At 49.0% G+C, this 13,901-nt stretch overlaps 1 protein-coding gene across 1 annotated transcript; it reads right to left on the reverse strand.

The window, feature by feature from the left end:
- Window positions 1-1,149: 1,149 nt before the first annotated feature.
- On the reverse strand, window positions 1,150-9,937 carry AVP (arginine vasopressin). Its single transcript, XM_082359241.1, has 3 exons — window positions 9,745-9,937; window positions 8,196-8,397; window positions 1,150-8,052 (listed from the first exon to the last, which is right to left on the reverse strand). The coding sequence occupies exons 1-3, from the start codon at window positions 9,862-9,864 to the stop codon at window positions 7,874-7,876; spliced, it is 501 nt and encodes a 166-aa protein (XP_082215367.1). The 5' UTR covers window positions 9,865-9,937; the 3' UTR covers window positions 1,150-7,873.
- Between the last annotated feature and the right edge of the window lie 3,964 nt (window positions 9,938-13,901).

The following is a 13,901-nucleotide window of genomic DNA, read 5'->3' on the forward strand; positions in this document are numbered from 1 at the left end:
TCCTCCTGGCTCAGACCCGTGGCCTTTGTCCTCCTTGGAATGACTCCTTCAAACCACCAAAGTGCTTGGGGCTTGTGCAGGGTGGTGGTTCCCAACCCCCGCTTTGTATAACTAGTACTTTGTGAACCCATTTAACTACCTGGGAATGAAATTCCGAGATAACATGCCCACCCACACACAATTCCAAAAACATATAATTAGTCCTAGCAGTAATATAAAGTAGAGAAAAGGAAAGTAATTTAGTACAAAATAACACTATTTTAATATGTAGCTAAACAGGTCAGGCTACGCTGGGTGACATACACACAATAAGGTCATCTCATGATTATATCTGCTTATATCAAATACAGTAAAAAGAGATTGGAAGCCAACCTCTACAGGACATTCAGGAAAATAAGACGGTCAAAGCACCATGAGGATCAATAGTCTTTTTTGTACCTTAAGAAAAGATGGACTCAAATATCAATGAATAACAAAGAATGTATTCATGGGACACCTGGGGAAATTTGAACAGTATATATTTGATGATAATATATATTGTTGAGTTTTGGCTTGGGGCTTGCATGTGTGTGGTAACAGTCTGTGGTCATATCTTTAACAAAAGTCCCTCTCATTTGAGATGCACACTGGAACGTTTACAGATGACATGGGATGACTGCTGGGATGACTTGGGGGTGGGAGGAGGGGGTGAAGATAGAGGTGAAAGAAGGATCATGTGTTGATAATTGTGGGAGTGAAGGAGGGGATAGGTACCCAAGGGGTCTTTGTTTAGTGGCCCTACTTTTTTGTATATTTGAAATTTCTCTTAATAAAAACTAAAAAAACAAAAAGATTGTGGTAGAGGTAAATATCCTGATATGAAGAGATGCCCCAAATTTACTTTGTTAAAAAAGATGTGAATTAGTATCTGTACATTATGAAATAATACTAATTTGTAAAATAAAAATTCATATGTGTGCATACCAGAATACTGTGGGCAATCTCAGAGATGAGCTCTTCACAGCTGTGAGAAGCTTTAGGCCAGAGCATTCCAGTCTGAAAACTATAATCATTGACTGGATCACTGAGCATTTATTGCTGTGATTTATTTTTACGTCACTCTGTACTATCCAGCTCCTCCAGTACAACATTGAAGGACAGCAATTTCAGTTTTCTGTAGGGTCTATGTGGACAATAAGTTTGCCCTGCTTCCATACCTACTAAATTTCATGTAGTTTAGTTTTTAAATCTGGAATGGTTTGAAATTATACCAGAAGTTTTTCCCAGCCTCATAGGAGGTGATTGTCCATGGGGCAGAGGTCAGAAATATTCTTTCCCTTTCCCGATATTTTCTTCCGTGTAGAGGGGTTTCCCTGCGATAACACTCCTCCCAGGGAGTAGCTGACTTGAGGGACAGGGTGAGAGGAAAGGAGTAGGTATAATGCCACCCCTTCCTCTCTGATTCCTCTTGGGATGAGGCTGCCATCCCAGGAAGCACGTGCTGTCACAGCGCAAATGCAGGAGCTCAGCGGAAAGCCCTGTGAAGGTCCAGCTCCTTGTGTCTGGGACAGTAAACAGCTCTAGCTTGTTACTCAGCTTTGTGAAGCCTCCTCGCCAGCAGGTCCAAGTTACATTGTCTAATATCAGTTCTATCAATAATAAAGGTAGTCTTCTGGCCTCCAAATGTCACATTCTTTTGTTTCATTTTTTAATTGTTTCAGAATTCAGGGGTTATAGTTAGTTAAAGTTAGGCTGCCATTATAAAAACACCCAAACCGTAAGGAGACCTTAGGGAGGTAGAGAAGGTCACTGTTTAATTCCCCCTGTCCTATCAGTCCTCAGTGAGCATTCCCAGCTCTGTTCCACTTTGTCACTTAGGGACCCAGGTTTCTTCTGTCATATAGTTCTGTCATCCCCTAGGCCTCATCTTTGTCTGCATATTTGAGACCAGGACGTTGTGGATTCCACTGGGTGGGAAGGGAAAGAGTGTGGAGGAGGCTCACACTGTCGTTAAGACCCCAAGTTCACTATTCCTTTCACTCACATTTTATTGACAAGCACATGGTCATATGGACACACAGTGCAAATGAAGCTGGAAAATGTAGCTACAATTCTATTACTACACAGTTCCAATCAAACTCCCAGAAGGATTTTTTTGGTTCAAATTGCAAAGGAACTAAAATAGCTAAATCAGTTTTGAAGAAGAAAGTTGAAAGAGTCTCACTACCTAATTTCCAGACTTACTGTAAAGCTACCACACTCAGGACAGGGTGGGAGTGGAGAAAAGACAGGCCTATTGATCAATGCAACAGATCAGGGAGGCCAGAAATAGACTTACATGTGTATGGTCAAATGATTTTGAGAATGTTACAAAGACAATTGAATAGAGAAGGAATTGTCATTTCAACAAATAGAGCTGGAGGGAATTCCCTGGCGGTCCAGTGGTTAGGACTCCACACTTTCACTGCCAAGGGCCTGGGTTCAATCCCTAGTCGGGGAACTAAGATCCCGCAAGGCCCATGGCCAAAAAAAAAAAAGAAAGAAAGAAAAGAAAAAAAATTAAAACAGAGCTGGAACAAATGAATAACCAGATGTAAAAAATGAACTTCAATTCACAACTTGTACCCTATACAAAAATTAACTCAAAATGGATCACAGTTTAAATTCTAATCTGTTTAAAACTTATAAAGTTTTGGTGATTACAATAGAGCCACTATAAACATTCACATACAGCTTTTTGTGTGAATATAGATATTCATTTCACTTGAATCACTACCTGTTAATGGGACTGGTGGGTTAAATGGTAATTGTAAGTTTAACTTTACGAGAAACTATAGAACAGTTTTCCAGAGTGGATGAATGATTTTGTATCCGCATCCACAATATATGAGGGTTACAATTGCTCCATATCCCTGTCAGCACATGATATTGTCAGCGCCCCCCTTTTTTTTAAGACACTGAAATGGATATCTCACTGCGGTTTAAATTTGCATTTCCCTAATGACTAATGATGTTGAACATCTTTACATGTGTTTATTGCCATCTATGTATCTTATGTGGTAAAGTATCTGCTTAAATTGTTTAGCCATTTTAAAAGTTGAGTCATTTTCTTATTATTGAGTTTTGAGAGGGCAGTCTTTATATAGTCTGGGTATAAGTCCTTTATAAGTTGTGTGATTTGTGAATCTTTTCTCCCAGTCTGTGGCTTGTCTTTTCATTCTCTTAACAGTGTACTTTAAAGAGCAGAAGCTCTCTCCTGCTCTCATGACCACGTCCACACTCCTACAGTCCAGCCTCCCTCTGCCTCTTTCTCTCTCGTAAGAACACTGAGATTACATGGAGGGACCACCCGGATACTCCAGAGCCATTTTCCATCTCAAGATCCTTAACTTCATTCCATGTGTAAAGCATCTTTTCCCACGTAATAGAATTTCATGGGTCACAAGGATTAGACTCAGGGTACCTTTGGGGTAGTACTCTAACAAAGTATGGTAAGAACTTCAGAATGTTCTGTTTTCATATAAAGAAAGCTTTTAAAACTGTCCTGTTCCTGTCCTGTGTATCTGATCGTGGTAAAGTGTTGTCTCCACAATTGTACCTCCTCACGCTCCCCAGTCTTGTGGGACAGTCCCATTGCTTCTCACACCCCCTTAGACATTGACTTGCATGGTTAGCTCTCCTTCCCCCAATCTGGTTGGAGGATGGTGACATTGGAATGAAAATGGGGCTGGGGTCAGTGCACTTGTTCCTTGTACAGGAGCACTTCCTCTGGAGGTACAGCAAGCTCAGGTCAGATCTGGACTCTCTAAGAGGCAGACTTTCCAGGTTTGAAGCCACTCCTGGGACTGAAGCTAACACATGCTCATTGTGTCTTGCAAGGATTCAGTTATTTCATGTATGAAAGACAAAACTTCAAAATTTCTACAAGGTAATACAACTACATGTTCATGGATAATGTATGAGTATTTCTGACAGACAAATTAGTGACATGTCCAATAATCCAGTCATCAGTATTCTTAAAGCAGATGTCTATTCTTTGATTGAAGACTTTTTAAAATATATTTAGTGGGCAAAATTGTTCCAGTTGTACACAACCAAATTGTCATTCTGCTGTAAAAACATTATACATTGTCTTAAATATGACGTATCATGAACCAAAATTAATTAATTAATTAAAATGAGCAGAAGTTTTTAATTTTGGATGAATTCCAAATGTATCAAATTTCTTCTTTTATGGATCTTGCTTTTGGTGTCAGAGCTAGGAAATTTTTGTATAACTTGAGGTCCTAAAGAATTTCCCCTATATTTTCTTCAAGAAGTTTTATAATTTTAGGGACTTCCCTGGTGGTCCAGTGATTAAGACTCTGTTCTCTCAATGCAGGGGGCCTGGGTTCGATCCCTGGTTGGGAACTAAGATCCCATGTACCAGTTAAGCCTACATGCCTCAACTACTGAGCCCGGCATGCTCTAGAGTGTGCGTGCCGCAACTAGAGAAGCCAGTGCGCCACAATGAAGACCCAGCACAGCCTAAATAAATAAATAATAATAAATAAATTTTTAAAAAAATAAGTTTTATAATTTTAGATTTTACATTTAAGTCTATGATCCATTTTTTTAATTGAAGTATAGTTGATTTACAATGTTTTGTTAGTTTTTGGTATACAACAAAGTGATTCAGTTATACATATATACGAATATATATATTCTTTTTTTCTTTTTCTTTTCTATACATTCTTTTTCAGATTCTTTTTCACTATAGTTCATTACAAGATATTGAATATAGTTCCCTGTGCAACAGTAGGTCCTTGTTGTTTACCTATTTTATATATAGTACTGTGTATACTTTAATCCCAAACTCCTCTAATTTATCCCCCCGCCTTCCCCTTTGGTAAACATAAGATTGCTTTCTATGTCTGTGAGTCTGCTTCTGTTTTGTAAATAAGTTCATTTGTATCATTTTTTTAGATTCCACCTATGTGGTATCAAATGATATTTGTGTTTGTCTGACTTACTTCACTTAGAATGATAATCTCTAGGTCCATCCATATTGCTGCAAATGGCATTATTTCATTCTTTCTTACGGCTGAGTAATATTCCATTGTATATGTATATACCACATCTTTTTCATTCATCTGTTGATGGACACTTAGGTTGCTTACATGTCTTGGTGATTGTGAATAGTGCTGCTATGAACATTGGGGTGCATGTATCTTTTTTCGAATTAGAGGTTTTGTCTTTTCTGGATACATGTCCAGGAGTGGGGTTACTGGATCATATGGCAACTCTATTTTTAGTTTTTTTTTTTTTTTTGGGCTGCGGTGGGTCTTCATTGTTGCACGCGGGCTTTCTTTAGTTGTGGTGAGTGGGGGCTACTCTTCATTGCGGTGCACGGGCTTCTCATTGCAATGGCTTCTCTTGTTTTTGTTTTTTTTTTAAAGAGAATTTTTTTTAAATTTATTTTATTTTTGGCTGTGTTGAGTCTTCGTTGCTGTGCGCGGGCTTTAGTTGCGGCAAGTGGGGGATACTCTTCATTGTGGTGCACGGGCTTCTCACTGTGGTGGCTTCTCTTGTTGCACAGCACGGGCTCCAGGCGCACGGGCTTCAGTAGTTGTGGCACGTGGGCTCAGTAGTTGTGGCGCACCGGATTAGTTGCTCCGCGGCATGTGGGATCTTCCCAGACCAGGGCTGGAACCCGTGTCCCCTGCATTGGCAGGCAGATTCTTAACCCCTGCGCCACTTGGAAGTCCCGCGATGGCTTCTCTTGTTATGGAGCATGGGCTCTAGGCACGCGGGGTTCAGTAGTTGTGGTACTCGGGCTTCAGCAGTTGTGGCTTGCAGGGTCTAGAGCACAAGCTCAGTAGTTGTGGCTCACGGGCTTAGTTGCTCCACAGCATGTGGGATCTTCCTGGACCAGGACTGGAACCCATTTCTCCTGCATTTGTAGACGGATTCTTAACCACTGCGCCACCCAGGAAGCCCTATTTTTAGTTTTTGAAGGAATCTCCATACTGTTCTCCATAGTGGCTGCACCAATTTATATTCCCACCAACAGTGTAGGAGGGTTCCCTTTTCTCCACACCCTCTCCAGCATTTATTAACTGTAGGCCTTTTGATGATGGCCATTCTGACTGGTGTGAGGTGATACCTCATTGTAGTTTTGATTTTCATGTCTGTAATAATTAGCAACGTTGAGCATATGATCCTTTTTTAAAAACCAAGCTGCTTCTTCCCACCGCCCTCTGTCTGGATGGGTTACTAAATTCCTTTTAGGTCTGGTCCTACCCCAGGTCTTCCTAGACCTGGGGACTGGTCCTGAGTGTGCCACACTAGGGTAGAGGCAGGATGCCATGGCAGGGAGAGAAGCCAGTGTGGGCCCTGCCCCGACCAGACTTAATCATGCTGGACACTGAGCTGGGTCAGGATGATGGCAGAGCAGAGCTCTAAGACCAGAAGAGAGCTTGGGGCTGACTGAGACTGAGTCACCAGGTTCCGCCCAAGGCAGGGTGTTGGGGTCAGGGCTCAGAGTGACTTCTCTCTGCCTGCGCTCCCTCCTGGCCTCCCTCCTGGCCTCCAAGTGTGGGAGGATTCCAGAGGAGATGCAGCCCCTGTGGTCCCAAGACCTGGAGCAAGAAATCCCAAGGAGAGGATGCAGAGAAGAGAGGGGGTAGAGAGAGAAGGATGGGAGGTAACGGAGGGGAAAGTTGGGGCAGAAGAGGCAAGGAAGGGATGAAGAGGGATAAGGAGAGAAGCAAGAGGAACGAGAGGGCCAAGGAGCTGGGGGTCAGGGGGTGGACAGGGGAAAAGAGACCAGTGAGGGGAAAGGGGATAAAGGGGCAGATGGGATAGAGGGGACAAAGTGGGACAGAGGCACATAGAAGAGGATCTGCCAAATGCTAGCAGACTTCTACCCTGAAGCTGCATAGTCAAGGCTGGAAGGTCCTAATGTGAGTGTGCATGTGTGTGGAGTGTGTGTGTGTGTGTGTGTGTGTGTGTGTGTGTGTGTGTGTGTACATGTGCCTGCCTATGGTCCAGTCAGCTGGATCTGTGTTTCTCTGGGTGTGTCTGTGCTTCCCAATGTGTATCTCAGGGTCTGTATCTCTGACTGTGGTCAAAGATCACCAGGCATGTCCCAAACAATTTTTTTCTTGTCTGTTTGTCTGGCTGTGTGTGTGTGGTTGGTGTGGCTGTTTTGGGGGGGAGGGGGGATGTACCTAGGGTTTCCGTGGGCTCTGTCTCTCATGCTGGCTGAGTGGCCCAAATGGGGATGCTTAGTTTCCTCCTGGACCGACAGTACCTGGCCCCCCTCTCTGCTGGGTCTGGGGTGATGTTGTCCCCTCCACGCGGGCACATAAAGCACAGCCTTGGATGAGATAGGCTGGGAATTCCTGAAGCTGTTTGTGCCTCAGCCTCCCGGGATGTAAACGGGGACAAGAACTGCGGTCACCCTTGGTGCATCCCCTTGCCTCTCTCACTCTTCTCTCCATGACTCTCAATGTTTCTCTCTCTCTCTCTCCATCGTTCTGCTGTCGCTCTGTCTCTTGCTATCTTGTCCACCCATGTCTTTCCCCCTCTCTGCCTTTATTTCCATCCTTCTGCCAGATCCCCAACCCAGCCTCTCCACGGCTACTCCCGGACAGTGGCCCTTCCCCTCCCCGCCCCCCAGGTCTCCCTGTCAGTAGTTCTATCTAGAATCGTGCTGGCCCAAGATCGCTTCCCGACAGGATCTGTCCCTTTTCTGGGGTGGGTCTGCCCACGACTTAGGGTCCGGGAACTGGTCCCCCACCCTCCTGTCCTCTCCCCTCTCCACCCCCAGAGACGGAGACGCACGCTAGCCAATGCCTTTAAGACCATTTATTTTTCGTGCTGCGAGGGCGGGGGGTGGGGTGGGGGCGCCTCAGTAGACGCCGGGCTGGGCGGGCTCAGCGGGCTCCGGCGCCCCCGCCAGCTGTACCAGCCGCAGCAGCAAGGCCCCGCTCGGCCCGTCCAGCAGGGTCGCGTTGCTCAGGTCGCTGGCCCGGGCGCGTCGAGGGAAGCTGGCGCCCTCCCGGCACTCGGGCTCTGTCACGCAGCTCTCTGCGGGGAGCATGGGCTGAGCGCGCGGCGCGGGGGCGCAACAAGGTGCCCAGGCCCCGCCCCCGCCAGACCCAGGTTGGCCCGGCCCCTGCCCCGGCCCGGCCCCAGCGCCCCGCCCGCCCCCCGCCGACTCGGCCGCTCACCGTCGTTGCAGCAGATGCCGGCGGCGGCGCAGCGGCCCCCGCTCCCGCACGGCTTCTGGCCCGACTGGCAGGGCGACGGCAGGTAGTTCTCCTCCTGGCAGCGCAGCGCCTCGGCCGTGCCCATGAAGCAGCCCAGCTCGTCCCCGCAGCAGATGCTGGGCCCGAAGCAGCGGCCTTTGCCCCCGGGGCCGCAGGGGAGACACTGGCGGGAGGGCAGGGGTGAGCCGCGGGCGGGGAGGGGACCGGGCCCGGGAGGGAGACCCTGCGGGGCGGGGGGCTGAGCCGGGTGGGGGAGGACAGGGCAGAGGAGCGCCGGAGGTTCGGGGTCTCCCTGGCGCTCTTTGGGCCCCAGAAGCGGTCGAAGGAGGGGACTCAAAAGCTACTCGGCTGCTTTGGCTTTCAGGTGACTGAGGAACAGCTCTCAGTGACAGCCCTCAGCATCCTCTCCCTTCGGTGAGGGAGGGGTCCCTCATGGGCTGCATGGGAGAGACCTTCCTTCTCAGCTTTGGTGCCTCCTGGTGTGCACCCCTCTCTCAGCTGCCCACTACCCTCCCTTTAATGCTGACCTTCCTCCTCTGCCCGCGTTGCTCCAGCTCCATCTCTAGCACGCACCCCCTCTCCACACCCACCCCACCCCGTGCAGGGAGGGCCCCTGCCCCCCTCCAGAATACACTCAGGCCCTTCTTCCCATGTCCTGTTCCCTCTCTGGTCTTACCCTGCCCCTCAAACCAGTGGGTCTCACTGGGGCCCTGACCTCTGCTCACTCACCTATGGACTGACCCTGGGGGTGGCAGGGACATGAGCCCTAGAGGAGGGCATGAGGCAACTAGGTGACTCCAGTTTCCAAAGCTGCCAAGCAGAGGGAAGGGTTGTTTGTGGGGGCTGCCCACCTACCCACCCTAGTTTGTTCAGCAGCTCAAAACTGGCCACCTGTAGCCTTGGCAGAATTGAGCATGGTGATTGGATTTCCTTTAACTCTGCTGAAGGTGGAATAAGAGGGAATCACTGGACATACAGCATGAAAGAATTGGGCTAGGTACCCAGCAGAACTTCCTTACAGGATACTTGGGTGGCACCTCCCACTCAGGCAAGCTCAGGGCAATGGCCAGCTTCTGGGGGCTGGGGGGCTGGGGGGCTGGGGCCCGTGGCTAGGAGAGGCCAGAAGTTGAACAGGGAAGGCCTCAAGTGCTGGAGAAGACAGAGCCTCCGAAGCTCCAGCTAGTCCTGGAGGAGAGGCCGCCATGGGCACAGAGGAGGTCTTGCCATCCAGTTCTCCCTGATCCAGCACCAAGTCCAGTTACTGGGGAAACCTCTCTTTCCTGCATCCCTTCTCTGGATGGGGACAGTGTTCAGGAAGTCCTGTAGCCCGTCCTAGCCCACCCGACAGCCTGGTCCCCTCTGTCTGGCCATGCCAAGCCTCCCTTCTTCTGTTGGGCACTTCCCCTAAAGCCTGCCTCTCCCACGACTTCCCTTCCTATCCCCTGCACTGTGGTGCCATCCCTGGGCCTCTGCCCCGGCCCAGCAGCCCTGAGATGGGCCTCGGTCATACCTGTCTCAGCTCCAGGTCGGACATGGCCCTCTTGCCGCCCCTTGGGCAGTTCTGGAAGTAGCAAGCGGAGGTGAAGGCCAGCAGGCCGAGGAAGCAGGCAGGCAGTGTGGCGTCGGGCATCCTGGCACAGGTGGGCACAGTCTGCAGCGCTGCTCTGTGGACTGTGCTGTGCTGCCTTCGCTGGCTGCCTATTTATGTCTGCAGGTGTTCCCTCTGAGGTGACGTGGCCAGTACCCCCCTCCCCAGTGGCTCCCCAGGAGCCCATGGCCACCAGGTCCCAGTCGTCAGCAGTGATTCAGGCATCTGGGGATGCACGTGGACCTGTGCAGGGGACGGTGGGGGAGGGGTGCCAGCCTCTGGGCTGTCATTGGCGGCGGTGTGGCTGCGGTGTGACAGGAGCTGCTGTGACTGTAACTGTGACTCTCTGGACTCAGGGAGAGAGACAGACGTGGGGGGGTGGCGGTCACCTGCAGACCGTCTCCAAGCTTTCTGGTGCCCAGAAGAGGCTGGGGGTCAACAGGCCCTGTCCCCCGACACAGACCCCAGAGAAGGGGGCAGGGGGGACCCGAGGGGCTGCTGTGTAAGGAGCAGGTCAGGCCCCAGCCCAGGAGTGATGAGCAGGGGACAGTCGGTATGCAGGACCCCATCAGGAGCATTAGTCCTGTGAGAGGACAAGTGACCAAGAACGGCACACACTCGAGGTGGTGCAGACAGAAGCCTTTGTACCGGCTGCACTAGGACAGAAAGTGCTGCCTGCAGCCCCGTGTAATGGAGGCAAGAGACCAACATAGAATCAGGGGGCCATTCCCACTTGGTGGGTGGGGCAGGTTCCTGGGGGGAGCTGGGGATGCTCCCACCCCACACACACACCCACACCAGGGTCCAAAGACTCAGGGACTGGGGACCTTGGGGACAGCTTCGTGGCATGTTCCCATCACTCCCCTTCCAGGCAGGAGCATGGGGTAAGGGGAGTATCTATGGGGGAATGAGGAAATCCAGACCCAGTAAGGTTCAAAGGTCGGGGGGTAAACTGACAGCCAGTTTGCCCCAATCCCTACCCTGACCAGGACGCTAGTTTGTGGGGACCAGAGCAGGTACCAGCTCAGGCCTGGGGCCTCAGGGGGCTTTGAGGCTCGGGGAGGGGCAGAGCCACAGCCAAATGGGCCCAGCCTGAGAAGCAGGCTTTGGTTTATGACCCCAGGCTGGTGGGTTTAAGGGATGGAAGTCTCCCTCCCTGGGCCGCCTGAGTGGCCCTCTGGTCCTTGAATCCAAGCTAGCCACCCTGCACCTCTCAGGCTCTGCACAGCCCCCAGCTCACCCAGCCCCCAGACGCTTGGCCTCCTCTCCAGAGTGCTGCCGGGAAGCTCCAGCTGCTTCCTGTCCACCACGTGCAGTGCAGGGTCCCAGGTCCCAGAGACGGGGGGCTGTGAGGATGCTGGAGCCCAGCAGCCTGTTGAAATCTGGCCTCTGTTCCTCAAAGCATCATGACTCGGGGAGATCACTTGACCTCTCTGTGCCTCATTTTTCTCCAGTGTGAATTGGGGAAGATACTTGCACCCACATCACCAGGTTGTCGTGAGGACTGAGATAATGTAAGGTAGGAGGAATTTGGAAAAGTGCCTGCACCACTGTAAAGTTAATTAATAGTAGTATTGTAGTATTATTAATGCCATTATTCTTAATAAGACCTTAAGAGATTTCTTCCAGAGAGAGTAGCTTCCTGAGTTAATGCAGGATAAACTTTTTCATTCCGTTCATGGCCTAGAAATAAACTTGGTCTGGACATTGCCCTCCTGAGACTCTGCGTTGTGGGGCAGACTGAGAGGGGCGGCCAGAGGCCTGGCTTAGGCCAGCTGTGCCTTGGCCCAGCACCTTACCCTCTCTGCACTTTCGGTCTGAGTTACCAACTGAAAACTGAAGGAGCTACAGGAAATGAAGGACTCAAGCTCTGGTACAAGCTGTGTCCTGACTAGCCGTGTCTACCTGAATCACCATTCTAAGACTTGCCTCCCATACCAGGGCCCCTTGAAGATCCCAAATCCCACCTCCACACAGATACCAGAGAGCCTGCTTCTCCCAATACCACCTTCTTGGAACCCACACTGGCTGGTAAAAGTCCCGTTACTGTGCTGACTGGCTGCATTTCCAGTATAACACCTCACAGGTCACGTGGACCCTGAGGACACCCCCACCCCTTCCTTCTTCAGTTCACTTATATGTTCCTTTTCCAAAACTACTTTTTCACACCTCTGCCACCCTTACATCTTCTACAACTTAGCTCATGATCTTGATTCAGTGTCACTTGGAAAGAGAGGATTAACTCTTTTACCAGTCCTTCCCCACCACCCTTCACAGTACCCTCCCACACCATTTTCTTGATATAATAATGTCATAATGGTTAGGTCACTATTATAAGTTAGACTGCAAGCTAAACCTCCAAGCTAAACCATATGGTATATTATGATGAACTTTCCATCGTTGAACAACTTTTTGTGTTCCCTGGAGTTAGTGATCACCTTTGTTTTTCATTGTTGTCCAACTGCCATTTTTATCCAGAAGTCAACATTTACTCTTCAACTCACTCCATTCAGGCTTCTGCCCAAACCAGTCCACTAAAACTCCTGTTATCAAGGTCATAAACTACCTCTGTATTACCATATTTGGTGGTCATGTCCATGTAGTAGCATTCAACATGGTTGAGCAGTTGTCTTTTTTTTTTTTTTGCCACGTCTTGTGGCTTGCAGGATCTTAGTTCCTCAACCAGGGATTGAACCTGGGCCCCAGCAGTGAAACTGCCAAGTCCTAACCACTGGATAGCCAGAGAATTCTGCACTTGTCCTTTTTAAATATATGCTTTTAAAATCCACCACACTGGATGTTCTTTCTCAGTCTCCTTTTCTGACTTTGCCTCTTTGACCTTGACTTCTAAATGTTGGAATATCCCAGGTCTCAGTCCTGTGTCCCTTCTCTTCTCTTCTCTTCTTAGGTGATTGCTTCTAACCACATAATTTTATATGCTTTCTACAAACTAATGATTCTCAAATTCATACCTCCATCTTGGGCCTCTCCCCCAAGTGCCCAATGACAACTCCCCTTGGATATTCAATAGGCCTTTCCAGCTTAACATGGTCAACTCCTGATTCTTAGCTGCTCCCCTGCTCTCTCCCAGGGTTCTCCAGCCCTGCAATCATACCACCATCCAGCCAGCTGGTCCTCCCAGAACCTGGGACTTACCCTGATCCATTGCTTTCCCTCACTCTGTTAGTCCTACCACTAAAATCTATCTCGAACTATCTGCTTCTTTCCATCCCTGCTTTGGAATTTCAGAGCCTACTGTCTCCTTGTCCTAAAAGGCTTGCCTACCCTCACCTATCCCTGGGATTCACCTTGTTGCTTTAAAGTGTCATTTCCCAAGAGGAGCCTTCCCGGAGCACCCACGTGGAGCATACCTCACACCTAGCTCAGTTATTTTCTAAGTTGGGTCTATGTTGATGGGTTTAATAGCACCTACTACAACTTGCAGTTCACTTGTTTATTATTATTATTATTATTTTGTATGTATGGCTGTACCCCCTCTAGTATGAAAGCCTCAGGGCAGAAAGGACTCCATCCTTTGTGTTCCATACTGTAATCCCACTCCTGGTACATGCTTGCCACACAGTGAGTTTTCAATAAATTGTGGAAAGGAGGAAGGGAGGGAGGGGAGCCCTGGGTACCAGCCTCAGCTCTCCAGGGAGTTACTGTGTGACCTTGGGCGAGTCACACCTGTTCCCAAGGTTGCTTGATGTACTGACCCCATGTCCTATCTCACTGAGGTCTTAAGGGAATCAGATCTGAAAGTGCTATAAGGGGTTAGAATTTTCAGAAATCTTTACATAACAAAGAGTTGCAAGCCTCCAGATTAAACCCAAATCTCAGAATGTTAAGTACTTCCTTACCCTTAGATCCTCTTTTCTGAGAACAGGTAACAACTGCCCCCCACTCCTGTTTCTTATTCCTTTTTTCTCAGGGTCAACCCAGTGCTTGTACCATAATGACATCTCTGCTACCCTCCAAAGGGGGTGGCCTCATTCTCAAACAGGTCTGCTAGCGTGTCATCTCATCTGCTTGCTATTAGTCTGACTCAAGGAACTTCGGCAGTGTGGTCACACAAATGC

The sequence above is a fragment of the Balaenoptera borealis genome (genome assembly GCF_965194805.1).
Source record: "Balaenoptera borealis genome assembly, chromosome: 16".
Lineage (NCBI taxonomy): Eukaryota > Metazoa > Chordata > Mammalia > Artiodactyla > Balaenopteridae > Balaenoptera > Balaenoptera borealis.